This window comes from Pseudophryne corroboree, chromosome 4 (genome assembly GCF_028390025.1).
Source record: "Pseudophryne corroboree isolate aPseCor3 chromosome 4, aPseCor3.hap2, whole genome shotgun sequence".
NCBI classification, from domain to species: Eukaryota; Metazoa; Chordata; class Amphibia; order Anura; family Myobatrachidae; genus Pseudophryne; species Pseudophryne corroboree.
The window spans coordinates 829,645,393-829,673,030 of record NC_086447.1 but is presented as its reverse complement, the minus strand read 5'-3'; the positions used below and the strand labels follow the sequence as shown (position 1 = coordinate 829,673,030).

Below are 27,638 nucleotides of genomic sequence, written 5' to 3'. Positions count from 1 at the left end.
ACGTTGGATTAGAAATACGATTCAGCAAGCTCATACTATGGCTGGATTGCCGTTACTGACGTCTGTAAAGGCCCACTCCACTAGGAAGGTGGGCTCATCCTGGGCGGCTGCCCGGGGGGTCTCGGCATTACAACTTTGCCGAGCAGCTACTTGGTCAGGGTCAAACACATTTGCTAAGTTCTACAAGTTTGACACCTTGGCCGATGAGGACCTAAAGTTTGGTCAATCGGTGCTGCAGGGTCATCCGCACTCTCCCGCCCGTACTGTAGCTTTGGTATAGACCCCATGGTCTTGATGTCGTCCCCAGCATCCTCTAGGACGTATGAGAAAATAGGATTTTGATAACCTACCGGTAAATCCTTTTCTCCTAGTCCGTAGAGGATGCTGGGCGCCCGTCCCAGTGCGTACTTTACCTGCAGTTTAGTTATTACAGTTACACAAGTTGTGTTATCTTGGTTTCAGCATGTTGCTGCAATTAGTTCATGCCTGTTGGCGTGTGTTATGTTGAATGCCATGTGTGCGGCATGGTTGAAGGTGAGCGTTGGTAGATATCTCACCACTAGTTAAGTAATTACTTTCCTCGAACTGTCAGTCTCCCTGGGCACAGTTCCTACAACTGAGGTCTGGAGGAGGGGCATAGAGGGAGGAGCCAGTTCACACCCAATGAAAAGTCTTTAGAGTGCCCATGTCTCCTGCGGATCCCGTCTATACCCCATGGTCTTGATGTCGTCCCCAGCATCCTCTACGGACTAGGAGAAAAGGATTTACCGGTATGTTATCAAAATCCTATTTTTACCCACACACCTTTGCGTTGCTCTGTGCAGGTAAAAGATAATGGGTAGGATGTACCAACCTCTTGCGGTACATTCCGCAACACATCGCACCACCACTAATTGCATATGTACTAACGATAGCTGGCATTACTCTCCCTATCGGAGCCCCGGCAGTGTGGCTTTAGGACATATGGAAAATGCGGTAAAACCCAGAAAACAGGTATTTTACTGAATTTTCCAGTTAGTACACCCCGCCCGTTGAGCGCTTACTACTATAGCTCCCAGTGCTGGATTGGGTTACCAGCAGTGAAAAGAGTGGAGAAATTGCCCATGGCAACCAATCAACTGTTACTTCTAATTTTATAGAATGCACTTATTAAATGTTACTTCAATACTGATTAGTTGCCATGGGCAACTTCTCTGCTGGCTCACTTCTCTACTATTTTCACTGCTTTATACATCTCTCGAATGGGCAACTTCACCATTGTGGGGGTACTGCGCTGTAATGTGCACTGAGGGTATTACAGTGTGTTTAAATACATTTGTGGTGCTGGAAGTATTTACACATTACATGTGGTAAAAACAATGCCAGCATATCTTATTGACAGGTCTATTGATACAGGTATCCACAAGTTAGTTGCCCTGGGACCCCCACAAAACTCAAACAAGCCCCGATCGATCCTTGTGGTAGCTTCTAAACTACTTTTTCAGTGTAAAGAGTATGAGCAGCGCCACCCAGAGGATTATAGAGCTCTTTGCTGCACTTCTTCAGCAGTTTACTCAAATGATGTTAAAACAATGGTGATTATTCCGAGTTGTTCGCTCGCTAGCAGTTTTTAGCAGCCGTGCAAACGCATTGTCGCCGCTCACTGGGGAGTGTATTTTCGCTTTGCAGAAGTGCGAACGCCTGTGCAGCAGAGCTCTGCAAAAACATTTTGTGCAAAACAAGACCAGCCCTGGACTTACTCTTCATGTGCGTTGATTCGAACGTTGGAGGGTTGGCTTTTGACGTCACGCACCCGCCCAGCATTTGCCCAGTCACGCTTGCGTTTTTCCCTGGCACGCCTGCGTTTTTCTAAGCACTCCCTGAAAACGGTCAGTTGACATCCAGAAACGCCCTCTTCCTGTCAATCTTCTTGCCGCTGCCAGTGCGAATGAAAACGTCGCTAGAACCTGTGCAAAACCACAAAGGACTTTGTACCCGTACGTTGCGCGTGCACATTGCGGTGCATACGCATGCCCAGAAATGCCAATTTTTAGCCTGATTGCTGCGCTGCGAACAACTGCAGCTAGCGATCAACTCGGAATGACCCCCTATGTAATCTCATACTTTTTTCTACTAAACTACTGCTCATTTTTTGTGCCCAGGTGTGCATGAGCCCCTGTATGTTTGGATGCACTTAGTGATATGTCTCTGATAACATAGAGACTAAAATACGTAGCTCGTTGACCTGAGCCTTTATAAGGCCGCTGAACTTTTCAGGCTTTCTCATACACTTGAGTATAAAACTTTCAATACGGGAGGAAGATGAAAACTGAACACAAGAGAAAATACATCTCCTGTTAATATAAGTTGTGTTCTTAAAGTCTTGCATAAATATCTCAGTGATTACCTGCTAAGTAAGTTCATTCGACTGTACAACTGTCAGTGAAGACGCTTCTAGGAGTAAATTTACTAAAGCTTCTAAAGGGTGTGGTTCATCAAATCGACAGTGTCTAGGTCGACAATGTTTAGGTCGACCACTATAGGTCGACATAGATGGAAGGTCGACAGGGTTTCTAGGTCGACATGTCCTAGGTCGACAGGTCTAAAGGTCGACATGAGGATTTTTTTTTTTTTTTTTGTGTCGTTTTCTTCGTAGAGTGACCGGGATCCCAAATTAGTGCACCGCGTCCCCTCGCATGGCTCGCTTCGCTCGCCATGCTTCGGGCATGGTGCCTACGCTCCGCTACCGCTTCGCTCGGCACACTTTACCGTTCCAATCGTAGTCCACGTGGATCGTTAAGTATGAAAAAATTCAAAAAAAGAAAAAAAATGTGAAAAACTCATGTCGACCTTTAGACCTGTCGACCTAGCACATGTCGACCTAGAAACACTGTCGACCTTCCATCCATGTCGACCTAGTGACTGTCGACCTATAGTGGTCGACCTAAACATTGCCGACCTAGACACTGTCGATCTTCAGACCGGATCCCGCTTCTAAAAGTGAAAAGAGCCAATCTATCATTTTCTAGGATGCAATAGAGAAGTTATAGACTGAATCTGATTGGTTGCTATGGGCAACATCACCTCTTTTCACTTTTAGAAGCTTTAGTAAATTTACCCCCTAGAAATGAGTGGAGTATGACACCAGGTAATGCAGTAATGAAGCAGAATAACGTTCTTGAGGGTTGCCAGTTGAATGACTATGGGCCCAATTCAGCATGGAACGCAGGTACGATTGCATTCACATGCTGAAGCCCTATGAAGTGTGCACACGCGCAGCAGCCGCACTGCGCGTGCGCACACAGATGAGACAGTGAGGTGGGAGGGAGCGTCCACTCATTGTTTAAGGGGCGTTGGGGTGGGACCGCAGGCGTGTCTGGACCATTTGCAGGGCGGGCCGCGGCGGCTCCGTGATGTCATACGAGGCTCCTGCAACTCGAAACATGGCGGGTAGCTGGGTGGGGGGGCAGGAGCAGGCATGCCGGCAGACTTGTCCTGTGCTGAGCACCGACCCGCATGCGTTAGTGTAATTGTGTAATGGATAGTAGATGTTCGAAAATTCGCACATCTACGATCCATGCTGAATTAGGCCCTATAGGTAATTTTGCACATACAGTTTAAGTGTTTTGTTGTCTAAGCTTAGATGCACATTACAGGCGAGATTTATTAAATCTTGGAGAGAGCTAAAGTGTAGCATTTTCTTATAGCAAAAAATCTACTTCTGTCATTTTTCTAGCACAGCGTGAAGATGACGGTTAAAGCTGATTGGTTGGTATGGGCATCTTGTCCACGTTATCTGTCGCCAAGATTTGATAAATCTCCCTCTTTAATTTGTAAATAAATCTATTTCTCAGAGCAATAATTGAATCAGATATGTTCTGCCAAGCTCTACAATGTGCTATGAAACTCTGGAGGAAGCAGTGCTGAGCACAATGGTCTCGGCATGAAGTGACCGTGCCGCCTTTCTCAGCATGGCTGAATATGTCCCTGAGATTCAAGAAGCATGTCCTTGTTATTGCAGGAAAAAGTTCTGCTCCTGCGCACATGAATAGAATGAATGTCCTGAAGAGCAAAGGAGGTCTAATGTATATTATATAGGATGTGTGTCCTTTTACAGAGCCCAATGGGCTGGAACATCCTGGAGAAAGAATAGTGTGCTGCCTCTCTCCAATGCCCCCAGCAAGGGGTCCAAACAGAGCCATTGTTGGCTTTTTACCTATAGGTTTTGTGATCCATGAAGATTACAACACACTGCACGCACTAACACAATGGTAACAATTTGTGTTCATACAGGTGGCAAATAGGCAAGTTTTCCCATCTATAGCTGGGCATACAGAATGCTGCCTGTTCAGTGACTCCTCGTTCTGCCTTTTCCCATTAGCAATCATGCTGTGTTCTCTGATACATTTATTTTATTAATGTTCCTTTTTAGAGGGAATAAAACGTTTTTCCTTGTAACTGTGTTGCTCCTTTCCCTAGATTCAGTGCTACCATTTCTTGCTGGCTGTTGACGCTGGCACCCTGAATTTACATCACTGCGTAATGGCACTATATAAAGAATGATCGCAACACCCCACATTGCCAAAAAATATATCCGCGCTTTCTGTTATGAACTATATGAAAGGTGAATAAATCTCTGAACGGTTTATATTAAAAAGGAATGTACATTTATTAAATACACATATTTAAAAACAATTATAAAGGTAAAAATCAGTAGCCACATATACCTGCATATATTATTGGAATAATGGGATAGTCTGTATGGGCTGGCTAGGATTCACTCTAGTATATTCCACAGGAAAGTACCTCATAAATCGGTTGTTAGTAAAGTCTGATAAGTTTAGCAGTAGGGTTATCCTCGGTCAATGTGCAATGTATCCACTGAGGAAGCTGGATTTGAGACACCAGCGAAACGCGTTGAGCCTGCCATAGAGCCTGCTACATAATCACCTGCCTTTTGGGATCTATCAACCGCTGGCACTATTTGATCACTCTTTTCCTGAACTATCTTTTGGTGCTAAATTCACTGTGGATACAATTAGAACCGGATGAACTCTGTGTTTCTTCGCAAAAGTGGATACATTGCACATTGACCACTGAGGATAACCCTACTGCTAAACTTATCAGGTACTTTCCTGTGGAATATACTACAGTGAATCCTAGCCAGCACATACCGACTATCCCATTTTCTCTAACGTCCTAGTGGATGCTGTGGACTCCGTAAGGACCATGGGGGAATAGACGGGCTCCGCAGGAGACAGGGCACTTTAAGAAAGAATTTGGATACCTGTGTGCTCTGGCTCCTCCCTTTATGTCCCTCCTCCAGACCTCAGTTTGAATCTGTGCCCGGACGAGCTGGGTGCAACTTAGTGAGCTCTCCTGAGCTTGCAAAAAAGAAAGTATTTTGTTAGTTTTTTTTTATTTTCAGAGAGATCTGCTGGCAACAGACTCTCTGCTACGTGGGACTGAGGGGAGAGAAGTAGCCCTACTCACTGAAGATAGGTCCTGCTTCTTAGGCTACTGGACACCATTAGCTCCAGAGGGATCGTACACAGGATCGCACCCTTTGTCGTCCGATCCCGGAGCCGCACCGCCGTCCCCCTCGCAGAGCCGGAAGACAGAAGCCGGTGACAGAAGCAAGAAGACTTCGAAATCGGCGGCAGAAGACTCCAGTCTTCATATGAGGTAGCGCACAGCACTGCAGCTGTGCGCTATTGCTCCCACACTAAACCCACATACTCCGGTCACTGTAGGGTGCAGGGCGCAGGGGGGGGGGGGGGCGCCCTGGGCAGCAATTAGAGACCTCTTGGCAAAAGTGGGCATATATACAGTTGGGCACTGTATATATGCATGGGCCCCCGCCATATTTTTACACAGAAACGCGGGACAGAAGCCCGCCGCTGAGGGGGTGGGGCTTCTTCCTCAGCACTCACCAGCGCCATTTTTTCTCCACAGCTCCGCTGAGAGGAAGCTCCCCAGGCTCTCCCCTGCAGAATCACGGTAGAAGAGGGTAAAAAGAGAGTGGGGGCACATAAATTTGGCGCAAAAACAGTATATACAGCAGCTACTGGGTTAACACTAAGTTACTGTGTGATTCCTGGGACATATAGCGCTGTGGTGTGTGCTGGCATACTCTCTCTCTGTCTCTCCAAAAGGCCTTGTGGGGGAACTGTCTTCAAAAAGAACATCCCCTGTGTGTGTGGTGTGTCGGTACGCTTGTGTCGGCATGTTTGACGAGGAAGGCTATGTGGAAGCAGAGCGGGAACAAATGAATGTGGGGTCGCCGCCGACGGCGCCGACACCCGATTGGATGGATATGTGGAAGGTTTTAAATGATAATGTTACTTCCTTGCATAATAGGTTGGATAAAGCTGAAGCCTTAGGACAGCCAGGGTCTCAGCCCATACCTGATCCTATGTCGCAGAGGCCGTCAGGGTCTCAGAAGCGCCCATTATCCCAAATTGTTGACACAGATATCGACATGGATTCTGACTCCAGTGTCGATGGCGATGATGCAAAGTTACAGCCTAAAATGGCTAAAGCCATCCGTTACATGATTATAGCAATGAAGGATGTGTTGCACATCACAGAGGAAACCCCAGTCCCTGACAAGAGGGTTTATATGTATGGGGTAAAAAGGCAAGAGGTGACCTTTCCCCCTTCACATGAGTTAAATGAGTTATGTGAAAAGGCTTGGGAATCTCCAGATAGAAAACTGCAGATTTCCAAACGGATGCTTATGGCGTATCCTTTCCCGCCAACGGACAGGTTACGCTGGCAATGCTCCCCTAGGGTAGACAAAGCTTTAACACGCTTATCCAAGAGGGTAGCCCTGCCGTCACGGGATACGGCCACCCTAAAAGATGCTGCGGATAGAAAGCAGGAGGGTACCCTGAAGTCCATTTATACACATTCAGGTACCTTACTAAGGCCGGCGATTGCGTCGGCCTGGATGTGTAGTGCTGTAGCAGCATGGACGGATACCTTATCTGAGGAACTTGATACCTTGGACAAGGATATTATATTACTGACCCTGGGGCATATAAAAGATGCTGTCCTATATATGAGAGATGCTCAAAGAGACATTAGCCTACTGGGCTCTAGATTAAATGCAATGTCGATTTCTGCCAGAAGGGTCCTGTGGACTCGGCAATGGACAGGAGATGCCGACTCAAAAAGGCACATGGAGGTTTTACCTTACAAGGGTGAGGAGTTGTTTGGGGAGGGTCTCTCGGACCTGGTCTCCACGGCTACGGCTGGAAAGTCAAATTTTTTGCCATATGTTCCCTCACAACCTAAGAAAGCACCGTATTACCAAATGCAGTCCTTTCGATCACAAAGAGGCAAGAAAGTCCGAGGTGCGTCCTTTCTTGCCAGAGGCAGGGGTAGAGGAAAGAAGCTGCACAATACAGCTAGTTCCCAGGAACAGAAGTCCTCCCCAGCTTCCACTAAATCCACCGCATGACGCTGGGGCTCCACAGGCGGAGCTAGGCCCGGTGGGGGCGCGTCTCCGAAATTTCAGCCACGAGTGGGTTCACTCCCAGGTGGATCCCTGGGCTATAGAGATTGTGTCTCAGGGATACAAGCTGGAATTCGAAGAGATGCCCCCCCACCGTTACCTCAAATCGGCCCTGCCAGCTTCCCCCTTAGAGAGGGAAATAGTGTTAGCTGCAATTCACAAATTGTATCTTCAACAGGTGGTGGTCAAGGTTCCCCTCCTTCAACAAGGAAAGGGTTACTATTCGACCATGTTTGTGGTACCGAAACCGGACGGTTCGGTCAGACCCATATTGAATTTAAAATCCCTGAACGTATACCTGAAAAGGTTCAAGTTCAAGATGGAATCGCTCAGAGCGTTCATCGCAAGCCTGGAAGGGGGGATTTTATGGTGTCTCTGGACATAAATGATGCTTACCTTCATGTCCCCATTTATCCACCTCATCAGGAGTACCTCAGATTTGTGGTACAGGATTGTCATTACCAATTCCAGACGTTGCCGTTTGGTCTCTCTACGGCACCGAGAATATTTACCAAGGTAATGGCGGAAATGATGGTGCTTCTGCGACGGCAAGGAGTTACAATTATCCCATACTTGGACGATCTCCTCATAAAGGCGAGGTTTAGAGAGCAGTTGCTGATCAGCGTAGCACGCTCTCGGGAAGTGTTACAACAGCACGGCTGGATTCTAAATATTCCAAAGTCGCAGTTGATTCCTACGACTCGTCTGCCCTTCCTGGGCATGGTTCTGGACACAGGCCAGAAGAGGGTTTATCTCCCGATGGAGAAGGCTCAGGAGCTCATGACACTGGTCAGAGACCTATTAAAACCAAAACAGGTGTCGGTGCATCAATGCACGCGAGTCCTGGGAAAGATGGTGGCATCATACGAGGCCATTCCTTTCAGCAGGTTCCATGCGAGGACCTTTCAGTGGGATCTGTTGGACAAGTGGTCCGGATCACATCTAAAAATGCATCGGCTGATCACCCTATCCCCCAGGGCCAGGGTGTCTCTCCTGTGGTGGCTGCAGGGTGCTCACCTTCTAGAGGGCGGCAGATTCGGCATTCAGGACTGGGTCCTGGTGACCACGGACGCAAGCCTCCGAGGGTGGGGAGCAGTCACACAGGGAAGAAATTTCCAAGGGCTATGGTCAAGTCAGGAGACAACGCCCTACGTCAAGCGGAGACCCTGCTTCGCGACCGATCGGTGCTGATTCAGTCAGACAACATCACCGCAGTGGCTCATGTAAACCGCCAAGGCGGCACAAGGAGCAGGGTGGCGATGGCGGAAGCCACCAGAATTCTTCGCTGGGCGGAGAATCACGTAAGAGCACTGTCAGCAGTGTTCATTCCGGGAATGGACAACTGGGAAGCAGACTTCCTCAGCAGGCACGACCTCCACCCGGGAGAGTGGGGACTTCATCAAGAAGTCTTCGCGCAGATTGCAGGTCGGTGGGAACTGCCACAAGTAGACATGATGGCATCCCGCCTCAACAAAAGCTACAGAGGTATTGCGCCAGGTCAAGAGACCCTCAGGCGATAGCTGTAGACACACTAGTGACACCATGGTTGTTCCAGTCGGTCTACGTATTTCCTCCTCTTCCTCTCATACCCAAGGTGCTGAGACTCATAAGAAGAAGAGGAGTGAGAACAATACTCATTGTTCCGGATTGGCCAAGAAGGACTTGGTATCCAGAGCTGCAAGAAATGCTCACAGAGGACCCTTGGCCTCTGCCTCTAAGACAGGACTTGTTGCAACAGGGGCCCTGTCTGTTCCAAGACTTACCGCGGCTGCGTTTGACGGCATGGCGGTTGAATGCCGGATCCTAGCAGAAAAAGGCATTCCAGATGAGGTTATTCCTACGCTGATAAAGGCTAGGAAGGGCGTGACGGCTAAACATTATCACCGTATATGGCGAAAATATATTGCTTGGTGTGAGGCCAGGAATGCCCCTACGGAGGAATTCCAGCTGGGCCGTTTCCTTCACTTCCTACAGTCGGGAGTGTCTTTGGGCCTAAAATTGGGTTCCATTAAGGTCCAGATTTCGGCCCTATCCATTTTCTTTAAAAAAGAACTGGCTTCTCTACCTGAAGTTCAGACGTTTGTAAAGGGAGTGCTGCATATTCAGCCCCCTTTTGTGCCTCCAGTGGCACCTTGGGATCTTAACGTGGTGTTGAGTTTCCTAAAGTCACACTGGTTTGAGCCACTTAAGACCGTGGAGTTAAAAATTTCTCACGTTGAAGGTGGTCATGCTATTAGCCTTGGCTTCAGCTAGGCGTGTGTCAGAATTAGCGGCTTTGTCACATAAAAGTCCCTATCTGGTTTTCCATATGGACAGGGCAGAATTGCGGACCCGTCCGCAATTTCTGCCAAAGGTGGTGTCATCTTTTCATATGAACCAACCTATTGTGGTGCCTGTGGCTACTCGTGACTTGGAGGATTCTGAGTTACTTGATGTGGTCAGGGCTTTGAAAGTTTATGTAGCCAGAACGGCTAGGGTCAGGAAAACAGAGTCTTTGTTTATCCTGTATGCTTCCAACAAGCTTGGTGCTCCTGCTTCAAAGCAAACTATTGCTCGCTGGATCTGTAACACGATTCAGCAGGCTCATTCTGCGGCTGGATTGCCACTGCCAAAATCAGTTAAGGCCCATTCCACTAGGAAGTTGGGCTCTTCTTGGGCGGCTGCCCGAGGGGTCTCGGCATTACAGCTTTGCCGAGCGGCTACTTGGTCAGGTTCAAACACTTTTGCAAAGTTCTACAAGTTTGATACCCTGGCTGAGGAGGACCTTTTGTTTGCTCATTCGGTGCTGCAGAGTCATCCGCACTCTCCCGCCCGTTTGGGAGCTTTGGTATAATCCCCATGGTCCTTACGGAGTCCCCAGCATCCACTAGGACGTTAGAGAAAATAAGATTTTACTTACCGGTAAATCTATTTCTCGTAGTCCGTAGTGGATGCTGGGCGCCCGTCCCAAGTGCGGACTTCTTCTGCAATACTTGTATATAGTTATTGCTTAAATAAGGGTTATGTTATGGTTGCATCAGGGTTGATCTGATGCTCCGTTGTGGTTCATACTGTTAACTGGGTAAGTTTATCACAAGTTATACGGTGTGATTGGTGTGGCTGGTATGAGTCTTGCCCTGGATTCCAAAATCCTTTCCTTGTACTGTCAGCTCTTCCGGGCACAGTTTCTCTAACTGAGGTCTGGAGGAGGGACATAGAGGGAGGAGCCAGAGCACACCAGTATCCAAATTCTTTCTTAAAGTGCCCTGTCTCCTGCGGAGCCCGTCTATTCCCCCATTGTCCTTACGGAGTCCCCAGCATCCATTACGGACTACGAGAAATAGATTTACCGGTAAGTAAAATCTTATTATTCCAATAATATATGCAGGTATATGTGGCTACTGATTTTTACCTTTATAATTGTTTTTAAATGTGTATTTAATAAATGTACATTCCTTTTTAATATAAACCGTTCAGAGATTTATTCACCTTTCATATAGTTCATAACAGAAAGCGCTGGTATATTTTTTGTTTCTTTCCTGAGTTTCCTGGGGGACCTACCACCCCCCTACCAGCTGCTATTGATAGCGCACCCTACATTCCTCTTTTCTAGCTCTTTTACCCCACTTTGCCAGCCTAGAACATAGCCCCCCTAAGTATATGTAACAGGGGTGCAAAATGTAAGTACATGTATAGTCTCCTCTGGTGTCATAACTAGCCCTGTAACAAAATTATGTAAAGGTCCTCATGGTCGTGAAGCAGACGGTTTCTTAACTCCTCTGGGTTTATTGAGGCTCCCTCTAGTGATCACACCATGACTGCTAGTGTCGCAACCAATAGGAATCTAGCTACATCCACTGTTCACTAATAATTGCTTCCTGTTGTTTATAATGACCGCTGCAATAGCGGGAGCTACAGGAAGTCTGAGGGGCGAGAGTCTGCTGCCCCTGTTTGTTTCTGTACAGTTTTCAGTTGAGTAATTTAATTAGATTAGTGTAATGTTTTTTTTAGCTGCACAAGTGTTTTAATACTTATTTATTTATTAACAGTTTCTTATATACTTGCATTTCTCTGTCCATTAAAAAGTCTCCATAGATTGCTAGTCCCTATGACATTTTGTAATGTAGGTGACATTAGCCGTGTACCTGTTTTAACATGTTTGCAGGCTGACTCTTCCATATAGATATGTCACTAGCGACCTATATACAGTACAAAACTATTATTGCCGTAATTCAGTCTATGAAATATTGTCATCAAGAGTTTCCTGGAGGGCAAAAGATCTAGTTTGTAATGGGGCTGATTTTCAGTGGAACGCATGGGGAAATGCGGATGGATTGAGCCGATTTCAGCTTACTGCGCATTGGCACTAGAGAAAGCAATTGGTGGTTGTGCATGCGCCAAATCGGATGGAGTTGGTTAGTGCCTACGGATTGATCCACACTATCTGGGAAATGGGCGTTTCTGAAGGGTAACTGTGCAGCGACCACGCAATCTCACGAAACTGATGCATCTCAAGGGAGTGTAGGCCGACCTCCTTGCTAATTTGCAGTGTGCGAACGGAGATGGGATGTCAGACGGATCTTTTGCAGTCCCGAATCTTTAATGATGTCAGCTGACAGTGGGCGGCATGGGCTCATGCACATGTGTACACACAGCCAGATTCTTGCATTAGCATAATGTCATTAGCAGGAATCCGCAGCCAGACGGAACATTGTCTGCATCTGTTTCAGAATTAGCCCCAATGCGTTTTATTCTGGGCTTGGTCATTTTACGGACATCATGAGGATTCAGGTTCTCAGCACAGTAAGCTACTTTGGTGGGGTATTACAGGCTGAGTATCCCTTATCCAAAATGCTTGGGACCAGAAGTATTTTGGATATCGGATGTTTCCGTATTTTGGAATAATTGCATACCATAATGAGATATCATGGCGATGGGACCTAAGTCTAAGCACAGAATACATTTATGTTTCATACACACCTTATACACACAGCCTGAAGGTAATTTTATACACTATGTTTTATAACTTTGTGCATTAAACAAAGTGTGTGTACATTCCCACAATTATTTATGTTTCAAATACAGCTTATATACACAGCCTGAAGGTCATTTAATACAATATTTTAATAACTTTGTGTATTAAACAAAGTTTGTGTATATTGAGCCATCAGAAAACAAACGTTTCTCTATCTCACTCAAAAATGCCGTATTTTGGAATATTACATGTTTCGGAATATTTGGATATGGGATACTCAACCTATACTACTACTTAGAATGTAAGCTCTCACGAGTAGGGCCCTCTTCCCTCATATGCTTTTCCTTTTCTTAGGGTGTGTACACACGGTGAGATATTTTCTTTTGATTTTGACTATATAGTCAAAATCTCAAGAAAAGTTAGTGCAAATCGCAAGGTGAAAGTCACCTTGCAATCCCGATGCGCAGTCCCGCCAGGTCGGCATCGCAAGAAAAGATAGACTGTGCAGGCAAGTCAATCCTTGCTAGATCGGTGTACTATCTAGTTCATCTCACTTGTCAATGACATCTCACATAAGTCAAAATCTCACATAAGCCAAAATCGTAAGCACACATTGTCCATATCTCAAGAAAAGTTAGTCAAAATCGGTGGTGCTGGGCTCCGGGGAGTTCAAGGGAAATAGCATAGTCAAAATCGGCCATAGCAAGGATCTCACTGTGTGTACACACCATTACTTTAATTTTCCTCAACGGCCCAAATTCCGCAGTTTTTTGGCCACCTTGGAACTTATCTCTGTCGTTTACTGGTGTAGTTATGCTTCGTTACCCTGTACTTGTCCTATATTGTCTTCAACTGTAAGTCACTGCTTTCCTGTTTTTTTTGATGTGCATGTGTACTCTGTCATTGGGCGCTGCAGAACCCGTGTGGCGCCATATAAATAAAGGATAATAATAATACTATTAATGCAGTTATTGGGTTAATTTACTACAGTACTTTACAAAAAATCCTGAAAAGGTCAGATGCATCCGTCAAGAAAGAAACAAAAAATATTTAACTGTTTCCCAGCAAAGGTGATCTAGAAGGAATCGCTGCAGGGCCACAAATCGGTATGCTCGTTTTATTTAAGGAATTGAACAGAGTCATTAAAAAGAAGTGATTTATACAAAGTCTATTAGTAAAATTGTAAACTCATTTTCTGCTATGCGCATACAGTAACTGCCTACATTACAGTAACTTCTCTGAAGGGTATGAGCAACCCGCATATCCCTGTATACTGAAAGCTATTTACATATATCACATTACACTTGTACTCTACAGCTTCATGTATATCCCTATAAACCACATCATCATTCACTTTGATTGACATTGGGCACTTGTAGTCTAGCGATGAAAGAATTGCAATTAGTAATTTTCCGAGAAACTTGTATTGATATGCCTTGATATTATATGTAATCTATTTTGATAAATACTGTTGAGGACGGATCATTCCGCTGCCTTGTACTTCAAAGGAGTCAACACATTTCTTTGCATTAATAATTGGTAACTGCGGTAACACGTGACCTGATAGCTTAAAAACTAAAATATTGTATATGCTGGTACATGAATTTCTTCTATGGGATGATATTCTCCAGTGACTTCTGAAAATCACAAAATAATAGCACAAATAATTGCTGCTGTATGGTAATAATATCATGTGCACCCAGGGCCGTAGCCAGAACTTTGTGGGCCCCATAGCAACATTTTGGATGGGCCCCCGTCCCAATGCTTCTAGAGAGACACTTCTCTGCAGCAGTTGTTAACTTTATGCCTTATAATAGTGCCCTAGTTAATTTTCGGAACCATAGTAGAGCCTTATTTAATGTTATGCCCCAAAGTAGGCAGTAAGCAGTACAGATCGTGTAATGGTTAGCATTATTGCCTCACAGCACTGAGGTCTTGGGTTTGATTCCCACCATAGCCCTAACTGTGCAGAGTTTGTACATTCTCCCTGTGCTTGCGTGGGTTTCCTCCGGGAACTCCGGTTTCCTCCCACAATCCAAAAATATACTGGTAGGTTAATTGGCTCCCAACAAAAATTAACCCTAGCGTGAATGTGTGTGCGTGTACATGTGGTAGGGAATATAGATTGTAAGCTCCACTGGGGCAGGGACTGATGTGAATGGCTAAATATTCTCTTTAAAGCGCTGCGGAATATGTGTGCGCTATATAAATAAATGGTAATAAATAAATAATAGTAGTGCCCTAGTTTCTTTTATGAATCACAGTAGTGCTTAAGTTCACTTTGTGTCACATTTCAGAGCTGCCAGTACACATTATGCCGCACAGTACCCCCAATTCACATTATGATATATAGAGCTCCCCGTTCATATTGTGCCTCATTACAGTGCCCCGGTTCATATTATATAACTTTAAAATGCCCTACAGTTAATTTTATACCACACTACAATGAGCAGGTCCAGGGGCATACCTAGATATATTGCAGGCCCCAAGGAAAAAGTTTGAAAGGACCCCTACGTACCACTCAATGGCGAAAAATTTATATAACGCATGTAACTGTGACAGGGAAGGTGGGCCCCTCTCAGCTCTGGGCCCCATAGCAGCTGCACTGCCCGCACCTATGGTAGCTACGCCATTGTGTGCACCAACCCTGCTAAGCACAAAAATGCTAGTTGCAGTAAAGGGACCAGGGATTTAGTTTAATATTTAGGCATGGTGTTCCAAAATACAGAAATAAAATGCTGTCTGGGAAACCTAATCCCCCAAGGTATCTGAAGCAGCTTCTGATCCCTTACCGCCCCAGCATGCGGGCTTTAGGTTGACCATGTAAAGGTCGACATGTAAAGGGTCAACATCGCTTATGGTCGACCGGTGCAAATGGTCAACACACATTTGGGTTTTTGTAGCATTATAATCCATTTTTTCATACTTTACCATCCACGTGGACTACGATTGGAAATGGTATCTTGTGCCGAGCACAGCGGTAGCGGAGTGAGTCACCTTGCCCGAAGCATGGCGAGCGAAGTTGTACACCTATTGGTGTTTCACATGCATTTAACTTAAAAAACGACACAAAAAAGTACAACTATTGTGTCGGCCTTTTCTGGTGACATTTTCTCATGCTGACCATTCCTACTGTATCTTTTATCATGTCGACCTTTTCATTTGTTGACCATTCCTACTGTCTACCTTTTCATTTGTCGACCTTTTGACCCTGTTGACCTTTGTAATGTAGATCTGATGATCCATACCCACTGTCCCTTTTTGATTACTGTCATCTGTAGGGGTATGGGTCGTTGGATAGACACAACTTAGGTCGACAGTCATTAGATCGACCATGGAAGGTCAACATGCATTAGGTCGACAGGGACAATAGGTTGACAGGTACTAGGTCGACATGTCAAAAGGTCGACATGGGTTTTTAGACTGTTTTTGGCATCATTTTCTTTGTAAAGTGACGGGAAACCCCAATTAGTGCACCGTGTCCCCTCACATGGCTCGCTTCGCTCGCCATGCTTCGGGCTAGGTGCCTCGCTCCGCTACCGCTTCGCTCTGCACAGGTTACCATTCCAATTGTAGTCCACGTGGATCATCAAGTATGAAAAAATCCAAGAAATTTTTTTTTTTTTTAAACCATGTCGACCTTTTGACCATGTCGACCTTCAGTGGTCGACCAAATAACTGTCGACCTAAGCTGTGTTGACCTAACGAGCGTATCCCATCTGTAGATGAAGGACTATTAGCAGTACTTAGAATCTCCTTGAATTCATCTGGGGGCCGAGCTTTCAGCTTTGCAGCTCTGACTCTGTATAACTCGCTTCCCCCGCACAGACTTCTTTAAAAACTGACTTAAGACTTTCCTCTACTCACGCGTTTCACTAATGTTCTTTTCGTTTCTAAAATATACAGCCCAAATGCTTCATTCTCTTTCTTGTTCAGCTTATTTTGTATCTTGTGCTGTAACTGCAAATGTAAAGCACTTTGGGCCTGATTCATATGTGGCATCAATGCCGACGCAACAGCAATCGTTTTTTAGTGACGCACCACAAGTGTAGCAGCTGCTGACAAATGAACAGAGACACCCACTGAAGGCATCGCAACATGCTCAGCAGCTACGTCCCCTGTCGTAACGGTGTCGTAGATGCGAGGAACATTAACTCCCTGAGTGCCTCCATGGCCGTGCATAAAAGTTGCGGGAGCTGCAACGCTGGTGCCTTGTCTTGTACATACGAGATCGCAGTCTCATGCTGAGACGCCATGAAAAGGGTCACGTCACCCCTGCGTTTTTGCAGGCACTACCTGTTACTTACCTCAAACGTCCTTGTGCTGCCATTCATTCTGCGACTGATTCCTCAATGAAAGGTGCCTTGGTGCGTGCACACTGTGGCATCTAAATCAGGTCCTTTGTGTCCTATTGGGAGAAAAGTACGATATATGGATTGTTATTATTGTTGATGATGATGATTATTATTATTTCTCTGACGTCCTAGTGGATGCTGGGAACTCCGTAAGGACCATGGGGAATAGCGGCTCCGCAGGAGACTGGGCACAACTAAAAGAAAGCTTTTAGACTACCTGGTGTGCACTGGCTCCTCCCACTATGACCCTCCTCCAAGCCTCAGTTAGATTTCTGTGCCCGGCCGAGCTGGATGCACACTAGGGGCTCTCCTGAGCTCCTAGAAAGAAAGTTTATTTTAGGTTTTTTATTTTACAGTGAGACCTGCTGGCAACAGGCTCACTGCATCGAGGGACTAAGGGGAGATGAAGCGAACCTACCTGCTTGCAGCTAGCTTGGGCTTCTTAGGCTACTGGACACCATTAGCTCCAGAGGGATCGACCGCATGGAACTGGCCTTGGTGTTCGTTCCCGGAGCCGCGCCGCCGTCCCCCTTACAGAGCCAGAAGCAAGAAGAGGTCCGGAAAATCGGCGGCAGAAGACATCAGTCTTCACCAAGGTAGCGCACAGCACTGCAGCTGTGCGCCATTGCTCCTCATGCACACTTCACACTCCGGTCACTGAGGGTGCAGGGCGCTGGGGGGGGGGCGCCCTGAGCAGCAATAAAAACACCTTGGCTGGCAAATATATCACAATATATAGCCCCAGAGGCTATATATGTGATAAATACCCCTGCCAGAATCCATAAAAAAGCGGGAGAAAAGTCAGCGAAAAAGGGGCGGAGCTATCTCTCTCAGCACACTGGCGCCATTTTCTCTTCACAGTATAGCTGGAAGACAGCTCCCCAGGCTCTCCCCTGTAGTTTGCAGGCTCAAAGGGTTAAAAAGAGAGGGGGGGCACTACATTTAGGCGCAATATTGTATATACAAGCAGCTATTGGGAAAAATTCACTCAATATAGTGTTAATCCCTAAATTATATAGCGCTCTGGTGTGTGCTGGCATACTCTCTCTCTGTCTCCCCAAAGGGCTGTGTGGGGTCCTGTCCTCAGTCAGAGCATTCCCTGTGTGTGTGCGGTGTGTCGGTACGGCTGTGTCGACACGTTTGATGAGGAGGCTTATGTGATGGCAGAGCAGATGCCGATAAATGTGATGTCGTCCCCTGTGGGGCCGACACCAGAGTGGATGGATAGGTGGAAGGTATAAACCGACAGTGTCAACTCCTTACATAAAAGGCTGGATGACGTAACAGCTATGGGACAGCCGGCTTCTCAGCCCGCGCCTGCCCATGCGTCTCAAAGGCCATCAGGGGCTCAAAAACGCCCGCTCCCTCAGATGGCAGACACAGATGTCGACACGGAGTCTGACTCCAGTGTCGACGAGGTTGAGACATATACACAATCCACTAGGAACATCCGTTACATGATCCCGGCAATAAAAAATGTGTTACACATTTCTGACATTAACCCAAGTACCACTAAAAAAGGGTTTTATGTTTGGGGAGAAAAAGCAGGCAGTGTTTTGTTCCCCCATCAAATGAGTGAATGAAGTGTGAAAAAGCGTGGGTTCCCCCGATAAGAAACTGTTAATTTCTAAAAAGTTACTGATGGCGTACCCTTTCCCGCCAGAGGATAAGTTACGCTGGGAGATATCCCCTAGGGTGGATAAGGCGCTCACACGTTTGTCAAAAAAGGTGGCACTGCCGTCTTAGGATACGGCCACTTTGAAGGTACCTGCTGATAAAAAGCAGGAGGCTATCCTGAAGTCTGTATTTACACACTCAGGTACTAGACTGAGACCTGCAGATAGTGCTGCTGCAGCGTGGTCTGTAACCCTGTCAAACAGGGATACTATTTTGCGAACATAAGACGTCGTCTTATATATGAGGGATGCACAGAGGGATATTTTGCCGGCTGGCATCCAGAATTAATGCAATGTCCATTCTGTCTGGAGGGTATTAGAGACCCGACACTGGACAGGTGATGCTGACTTTAAAAGGCACATAGAGCCTTATAAGGGTGAGGAATTGTTTGGGGATGGTCTCTGGGACCTCGTATCCACAGCAACAGCTGGGAAGAAAAATTTTTACCTCCGGTTTCCTCACAGCCTAAGAAAGCACTGTATTATCAGGTACAGTCCTTTCGGCTTCAGAAAAGCAAGCTGTATTCCCAGCAGGTGATAGTCAAGGTGCCCCTACTTCAACAAGGACGGGGTTACTATTCCACACTGTTTGTGGTACCGAAACCGGACGGTTCGGTGAGACCCATTTTAAATTTGAAATCCTTGAACACATACATAAAAAAATTCAAGTTCAAGATGGAAATGCTCAGGGCGGTTATTGCAAGCCTGGAGGAGGGGGATTACATGGTATCCCTGGACATCAAGGATGCTTACCTACATGTCCCCATTTACCATCCTCACCAGGAGTACCTCAGATTTGTGGTACAGGATTGCCATTACCAATTCCAAACACTGCCGTTTGGACTGTCCACGGCACCGAGGGTCTTTACCAAGGTAATGGCAGAAATGATGATACTCCTTCGAAAAAAGGGAGTTTTAATTATCCCGTACTTGGACGATCTCCTTATAAAGGCAAGGTCCAAGGAGCAGTTGTTGGTCGGAGTAGCACTATCTCGGGAAGTGCTACAACAGCACGGATGGATTCTATACATTCCAAAGTCACAGCTGGTTCCTACCACACGCCTACTGTTCCTGGGGATGGTTCTGGACACAGAACAGAAAAAAGTGTTTCTCCCGCAGGAGAAAGCCAAGGAGCTGTCATCTCTAGTCAGAGACCTCCTGAAACCAAAACAGGTATCGGTGCATCACTGCACATGAGTCCTGGGAAAAATGGTAGCTTCTTACGAAGCAAAATTCCATTCGGCAGGTTCCATGCAAGAACCTTTCAGTGGGACCTCTTGGACAAGTGGTCGGGATCGCATCTTCAGATGCATCGGCTGATAACCCTGTCTCCAAGGACCAGGGTATCTCTACTGTGGTGGCTGCAGAGTGCTCATCTTCAAGAGGGCCGCAGATTCGGCATACAGCACTGGGTCCTGGTAACCACGGATGCCAGCCTTCGAGGCTGGGGGGCAGTCGCACAGGGAAGAAATTTCCAAGGACTTTGGTCAAGTCAGGAGTCGTCCCTACACATAAATATTCTGGAACTGAGGGCCAATTACAATGCCCTAAGTCTGGCAAGGCCTCTGCTTCAAAACCAGCCGGTACTGATCCAATCAGACAACATCACGGCAGTCGCCCATGTAAACCGACAGGGCGGCACAAGAAGCAGGATGGCGATGGCAGAAGCCACAAGGATTCTCCGATGGGCGGAAAATCACGTCTTAGCACTGTCAGCAGTGTTCATTCCGGGAGTGGACAACTGGGAAGCAGACTTCCTCAGCAGACACGACCTACACCCGGGAGAGTGGGGACTTCATCCAGAAGTCTGCCAACTGTTGGTAAACCGTTGGGAAAGGCCACAGGTGGACATGATGGCGTCCCGCCTAAACAAAAAACTAGATATTGCGCCAGGTCAAGGGACCCTCAGGCAATAGCTGTGGACGCTCTAGTGACACCGTGGGTGTACCAGTCGGTTTATGTATTCCCTCCTCTGCCTCTCATATCAAAGGTACTGAGAATAATAAGAAAACGAGGAGTAAGAACGATACTCGTGGTTCCGGATGGGCCAAGAAGAGCTTGGTACCCAGAACTTCAAGAAATGATATCAGAGGACCCATGGCCTCTACCGCTCAGACAGGATCTGCTACAGCAGGGGCCCTGTCTGTTCCAAGACTTACCGTGGCTGCGTTTGACGGCATGGCGGTTGAATTCCGGATCCTAAAGGAAAAAGGCATTCCGGAGGAAGTCATTCCTACGCTGATAAAAGCCAGGAAAGAAGTAACCGCAAACCATTATCACCGTATTTGGCGAAAATATGTTGCGTGGTGTGAGGCCAGGAAGGCCCCAACAGAGGAATTTCAGCTGGGTCGTTTTCTGCACTTCCTACAGTCAGGAATGACTATGGGCCTAAACTTGGGTTCCATTAAGGTCCAGATTTCGGCTCTGTCGATTTTCTTCCAGAAAGAACTGGCTTCACTGCCTGGAGTTCAGACATTTGTAAAGGGAGTGCTACATATTCAGCCCCCTTTTGTGCCTCCTGTGGCACCTTGGGATCTCAACGTGGTGTTGAGTTTCCTAAAATCACATTGGTTTGAGCCACTTAAAACTGTGGATTTGAAATATCTCACGTGGAAAGTGGTCATGTTATTGGCCTTGGCTTCGGCCAGGCGTGTGTCAGAATTGGCGGCTTTGTCATGTAAAAGCCCTTATCTGATTTTCCATATGGATAGGGCAGAATTGAGGACTCGTCCCCAGTTTCTCCCTAAGGTGGTATCAGCTTTTCACTTAAACCAACCTATTGTAGTGCCTGCGGCTACTAGGGACTTGGAAGATTCCACGTTACTGGACGTAGTCAGGGCCTTAAAAATGTATATTTCCAGGACGGCTGGAGTCAGGAAAACTGACTCGCTTTTTATCCTGTAGGCACCCAACAAAATAGGTGCTCCTGCTTCTAAGCAGACTATTGCTCGCTGAATTTGTAGCACAATTCAGCTGGAGCATTCTGCGGCTGGATTGCCGCATCCTAAATCAGTAAAAGCCCATTCCACGAGGAAAGTGGGCTCATCTTGGGCGGCTGCCCGAGGGGTCTCGGCTTTATAACTTTGCCGAGCTGCAACTTGGTCAGGGGCAAACACGTTTGCAAAATTCTACAAATTTGATACCCTGGCTGAGGAGGACCTGGAGTTCTCTCATTCGGTGCTGCAGAGTCATCCGCACTCTCCCGCCCGTTTGGGAGCTTTGGTATAATCCCCATGGTCCTTACGGAGTTCACAGCATCCACTAGGACGTCAGATAAAATAAGATTTTACTCACCGGTAAATCTATTTCTCGTAGTCCGTAGTGGATGCTGGGCGCCCATCCCAAGTGCGGATTGTCTGCAATACTTGTATGTAGTTATTGCCTAAGTAAGGGTTATTGTTGAGCCATCTGTTGAGAGGCTCAGTTATATTTCATACTGTTAACTGGGTATAGTATCACAAGTTATACGGTGTGATTGGTGTGGCTGGTATGAGTCTTACCCGGGATTCAAAATCCTTCCTTATTGTGTCAGCTCTTCCGGGCACAGTATCCTAACTGAGGCTTGGAGGAGGGTCATAGTGGGAGGAGCCAGTGCACACCAGGTAGTCTAAAAGCTTTCTTTTAGTTGTGCCCAGTCTCCTGCGGAGCCGCTATTCCCCATGGTCCTTACGGAGTTCCCAGCATCCACTACGGACTACGAGAAATAGATTTACCGGTGAGTAAAATCTTATTTATTTATTATTATTATTATTATTATTATAATTATTATTATTATTATTATTATGCTATGTGGATAAAATCTTAAATAATTTAGCCCCTGCTTTAAAACAATCTGATAAGTCCTATATGAGTAAAGGAATCTTAAAAAAAAAAAAAAAAAAAGTTTTATATTGCATTGATTTTACTGTGTTGAGAGAAAATACACACACCCCTGTATGTCTGCCCCTCCCCTTCACAATGTAAGCTCTCCCGAGCAGGGACCTCTCCCCTTATGTGTTTGCCTTCCTCTTACTTGGACTATCTTCTACTCCATACTCCCTGCAGTGGCACCTAACCCTTGGCTTCTTCCACCCTGAATCTTATTTCAGCGTTATGTCCGCTGATGCAGAAATGTTTATATAGCATGTACTTGTCCTACATTGTCTTGTACTGTAAGTCGCTGTTTTATTGTTTTGCTCATTTGTTTATGTACTTTGTTAGGCGCTGCGGAACCTTTGTGGCACCAAATAAATACGGGATAATTATAACAGGGTGAACCATTCACCTGATCAGTCTGGTCCTATTTAGGGGTTCAGTTATTCCTTAGAATACAAAATCACTCATTTGTGATGCACACAACAGTGATATATTGGTCTTCTAATTACCATTGGCTTACCGTTTCTCAGCCTCTCCCTGAGCTATGATGCCAGTGCAGAGTGAGGGGAGGGGACACATCTGAATCTGTACATACACTAGTAAGGGCTGATACTGACTTGCATGCAGTGAGGGCAGCCATGGAAGTCTGATTTACTGCCCCCTGCTGTTGAGAATCCATAGGGCTAATGCAAGGTATTCATGCGTCTGCACTCTGGTAGCCATGTCGCCCATTGATTTAATGCCAGTCGCTGCAGCAGTTATCCTTAGTATCTGCACTTTCACTAGGTGCAAGAGATCCATTAGAAACAGGCTTCCCTTCCCTGTACTCATGGCTCAGAATCGTACAATACATGCCCACAACACTGCCATGACACTCCCACACGTCAGGGTGGTTGTCGCTGTCCTAATTCACTGAGTTTGATCCAGCCAGTGTTAGAGATTAGGTTTAGCCTGGTGAGGGTTAGGTTTAGGCTGTGGGGAAGGGGTTTGGGTTTGGGCACCCCCACCAGGGAGCGTTAGGCTGTGGGCATGGGGGGGTTAAAGTTAGGCACCACTGGGAAGGGTTAGATTTAGGCTGCGAGAAAGGAGGGTTAGGTTACTTACCTTCGCCCTGTCTGCATTCTCACAATCTAGATGCCGCGGCCGGTATTCTGACCACCGGCATCCCGACCGCCTGCATTTCGAACCCAACCCGAAATAACGGCCACTTCACAACTGCAACTTCTTTATTCCTCAGTGCAGATTTGTGTATTGAAAGAAAGACGTGACTCCTGTGTGTAAAGTAAAAAGGATATTTATACATCTGTAGAATAAAAGCTCCCGCACTATGGCTGGCATTGTGCTTTTATATGATCATAGGGCGCCTTGGCGACCACTTTTATCCCTAGAATGTACATTAGAGAGTGCATTATAAGGGAGCTCAGATGTACAGTAGTTTACAGTTGGGTGGTCACAAAGTAGAACTATAGTAACTTTATTTCACAATTTGGGAGGGAATTCAGTTGTTTTTATTTATTTATTTTTGTGTGTGGCCCAGCTCCCGTCTAAAGTGCCAGGAGCTATTATAATTTCTGCTGGCACCTTCCCGAGATGGCGAGCAGGAATCCACCCAAAGTCAGGCTTTTGGGTGCCCAAACGCAGCGCACCCAGTAGTTTGCACAGGTTTAGCCACTGTACGAGCCTAAACCTGGTACATTTGGGCACATCATGCGCAATAAGTAGTGGGCATCCAGTGACTTGCACCCAACATCACAAACGATTGCACATTGCCAGACACTACAGATGGGAGCTGTGGGCGCTAGTAAACAATTGAATCGCCTCCTTCATGATTTCAAAACTTGACAAAAATTACAATACAGTATATTTCCTGTATGTTTCTAAAAGCTGTCACGCCGTGTGTATACCGTATTGAAGGACACCTTGCGTTTTTTTTTACATATTTCATGCATTGTTCATCGTTCTATTTTAGGACTGAAAAGGGTGCATCAGCTGGCAGAGAACACCAGATACTTCCGACAGAGATTGCGTGACTTAGGATTCATCATTTATGGGAATGAAGATTCTCCTGTTGTCCCTGTACTCCTCTACATGCCAGGCAAAGTAGGGTAGGTCTTCCTTTATGGACTTTCTACAGTATATTGTGAATACCATTTTCTCTACAACAGAAGATGTAAATTGTTAATATACAGTAGGCAGCTGACTTTCTTTCATTTCAATGTAGCGTTCTAGGTATAGAATGATATAATGCAGTACAAAAAAGCCACATATACAGATGTGTCCTCATACACTGTTGCTGCAGTCGCGCCAAAGATCCCTTCCCAGCGCGCCAGGTCACGCGCAGTTTGGCTTGTGTCGAGCGTCTTTTTTGAACAAATGTGCTTCTTGGTTGCAGTGTGATGCAACAAAGCCACTTCCCCTGACACTACACTGATTTGATATGTGTACATTTGTGTGCGACGGAGTCTGAATCTGTATACAAAGTGCTATTATGTTGCAGCTATTTTTAACTCCAAGGGGTCCATTTATCAACAAGTTTTAGCTATTTAAAACTCATTGTATATGAATTATGGTGCCCCAGCCTATCGGCTCTTAACGGTCATGTGTTTGAAAAATGACAGTTGGGAGCTGATTGGCTGGACCACCATTTATTATACGCAACGGATTTTAAAACTCGTTGCGTATGTTAAAACTTGTTGATAAATCAGCCCCCAAGTTCCATTGTGATTCGTATACAGGTGTCTCATATTAAATGGATCCGTGAAGTCTCGGGCAGCATTTTTTCTGCATCGCATTCCAGCTACAGTAAGACGCACATTCATGCAATAGACATGAAAAAGAGACTAGGTGTATGAAGAAGACACACCTTTATGTAAGAAGTATGTGGTCGCAGGCAAATGCAATAAACAAACTGACGTAAAGCAGAGTCTGTTGGGTATGTTGAGGCCCACAGGAAATCCTTGGAGTGCCGCAGTGAAGCGCATTATAAATATAGATGATCATGACCTTGTCCTGTATAAAACTTTACAAACTGACTACAGGACGGCTATATAAATTGTATTTTCCTGAAACCACTCCTCCTACTTGAGACATCTGCAGATAGTCCAGAAATAAACCATAACAATGCCTTTATTGTCTAGGTATGATATAGAGGTTATAGCTTATTGTGACTTCCATATTTCCTTCTCTATTGTATAAAATCTTCATTTGGCGTAAATTGTGCCTACAATACAGGTCTTGGTACTATCCGTCCAGCTGGATTTATTCTAACTTGTGACCCTTCCATCTCAAGCTTAGAGATAATGGCAGATTCATCTTTTATAATCGATGTTTGGGTAGACGGCAATGAGCTACAAACTGCTCTGTAGAGAACTGCATTCGTATCTGGGAATGATTGAGAAGCTGTAATAGATTAAACTGTGTTAATGATAAATATCAAGGATGGTAACAGATGGACAGTTATGTAATATGAGCCTCTAGTAATCCGGTCTCGTCTTACTAAGTATGATTAAGTCTGTGGAGACTTAACTCTCGTAGCCATGGCCGTAAAACTAATTTAAGTTGTCTCAGCCGTGCATGTTGCACCATTAATTGTACACAACGTTATATGCCACAGTATGCTCTACACATCCGTCATGAGCTTCAAAGGGGGTTTCAAATGCTACCAGGCCGAAGACAGGTTCTTAACTAACCCTTGCATATAAAACTCACCAGATTCAGAAGTAGATACTTAGGGCAGACCATTTGGAAAGGAACGGAAAGAATAAATGTATTTATTACCTGTGTTATTTATATTCCGCAGCTTTTACTAAGAATATTTGGCCATTCACATCAGTCCCTGACCCAGTGGAGTTTACAGTCTGCATGTGGGGCAGTAATGCTGTTCAATACCATCACCATCCGTGCTGCCCACAAATAGTGATATGTGGATGCATTTAAAATAATGTTTGAGTTGCTGCACTAGTGGTGGATGTAAATGTTGTTACTTCTAGTTAATAAATTTGTAGATGTAAGTTACGGTGTGTAAACTATAACACGTGAAAATTCGGCTGCAGGCAATCTATTATAAACTCATGCAAGGATTGCTACTATTAATCTCTAGATCAAGGAAGGATACAGTGCAGTCGCAGCACCCGTGTTTTAACCGGGTTGGGTGTGAAATGCCAGCGGTCAGAAGACCGACCGCGGCATCCAGATGGTGAGAATCCCGACAGGAGCTAGGTAAGTATACTTACCTTCCCCCAATTCCCCCCCTAGTCCTAACCTTCCCTTTCCACACCCTAAACCTAACCCCCCTTCCTGCAGCCTAATCCCATCCGTCCCTTTAGTCTAACCCTCCCTTTCTCGGTGCCTAACCCCAACACCCCCCCCCACCCCCCCACCCCGCAACCTAAACCTAACCCTTCCACGACAGCTTACTTGTCTGCAGCCCTGGCAAACCCTTGTTCGGGATACCGACGGCGGCATTATGATCCTTGTAGGTATGCCGACGCCGGCATTCCATGCTGTGTCAGAATTCCGGCGTTGGTATTTTGACTGCCGGGATCCTGACCGTTTCCCGTTTTAACCATCCTTCCCATGTACTGTAACACAGCAGACACACTGTCACAGCGACATAGCTATAATGGATGCAGGGTATGCGGTACACAGGGGACCACACTGCACCTATTGACCGTACTTACCTTATAGCTGATGCTACAGAAATCACTAGGAAAATTGCTCCTGTACCATAGAGCTGAACATACGTGGGAAATTACGCTTGCTACAACTTCCCAGAGATAAGAATATACGTAGTAAACCCAAAGGCCAGCTATACACTAGAACAATGTGTAGCCGGTCAATCCGATGGGCGATGGAACCCTGCCTCGGCAAGTGCATACACACTTGTATGATGCAGGGGATGAAGCAATGATCTAACATGCCATGCTGCATAGCAATATCTTCTGGTTTGGCCTGACCTTGCGGCAGGGCTGACCAGAAGATGTCACCTGGGAGCATTCAAATCGGGCAAACGCACTTAACAATATGACCGATTTGTCGTTCTGTTTTGGACAGAAACGTCACATCGGGATGATATTGTTCACATATTGATATGTGTACCCACCCAGAGTCTTCACTGCACTGTGCAAAGGGTGGGTGGGTGCATTGAGGGTGTTCGGGGGTGCAATGGAGCCTGCACACTGCCCCTTCCCCTGATAAAATGCCCCTGCATTGTCATATTGTGCGTGATTTCTCCTAACAGTCAGTACATGCTTACAGCACACAGCTCTGCCTGCAGCAAATGCCACAAAGCTCCCTCCTCT

General features: G+C 46.0%; 1 protein-coding gene across 1 annotated transcript in view; it reads left to right on the top strand.

Moving 5' to 3' along the window:
* The window catches only part of LOC134910469 (serine palmitoyltransferase 3-like), a 273,308-nt gene that overhangs the window by 217,850 nt on the left and 27,820 nt on the right, over window positions 1-27,638 (top strand). The window contains exon 10 of the mRNA XM_063918542.1: window positions 24,308-24,443. Coding sequence (XP_063774612.1) covers window positions 24,308-24,443 — 136 coding nt within the window. The remainder of the gene's footprint in view (window positions 1-24,307; window positions 24,444-27,638) is intronic.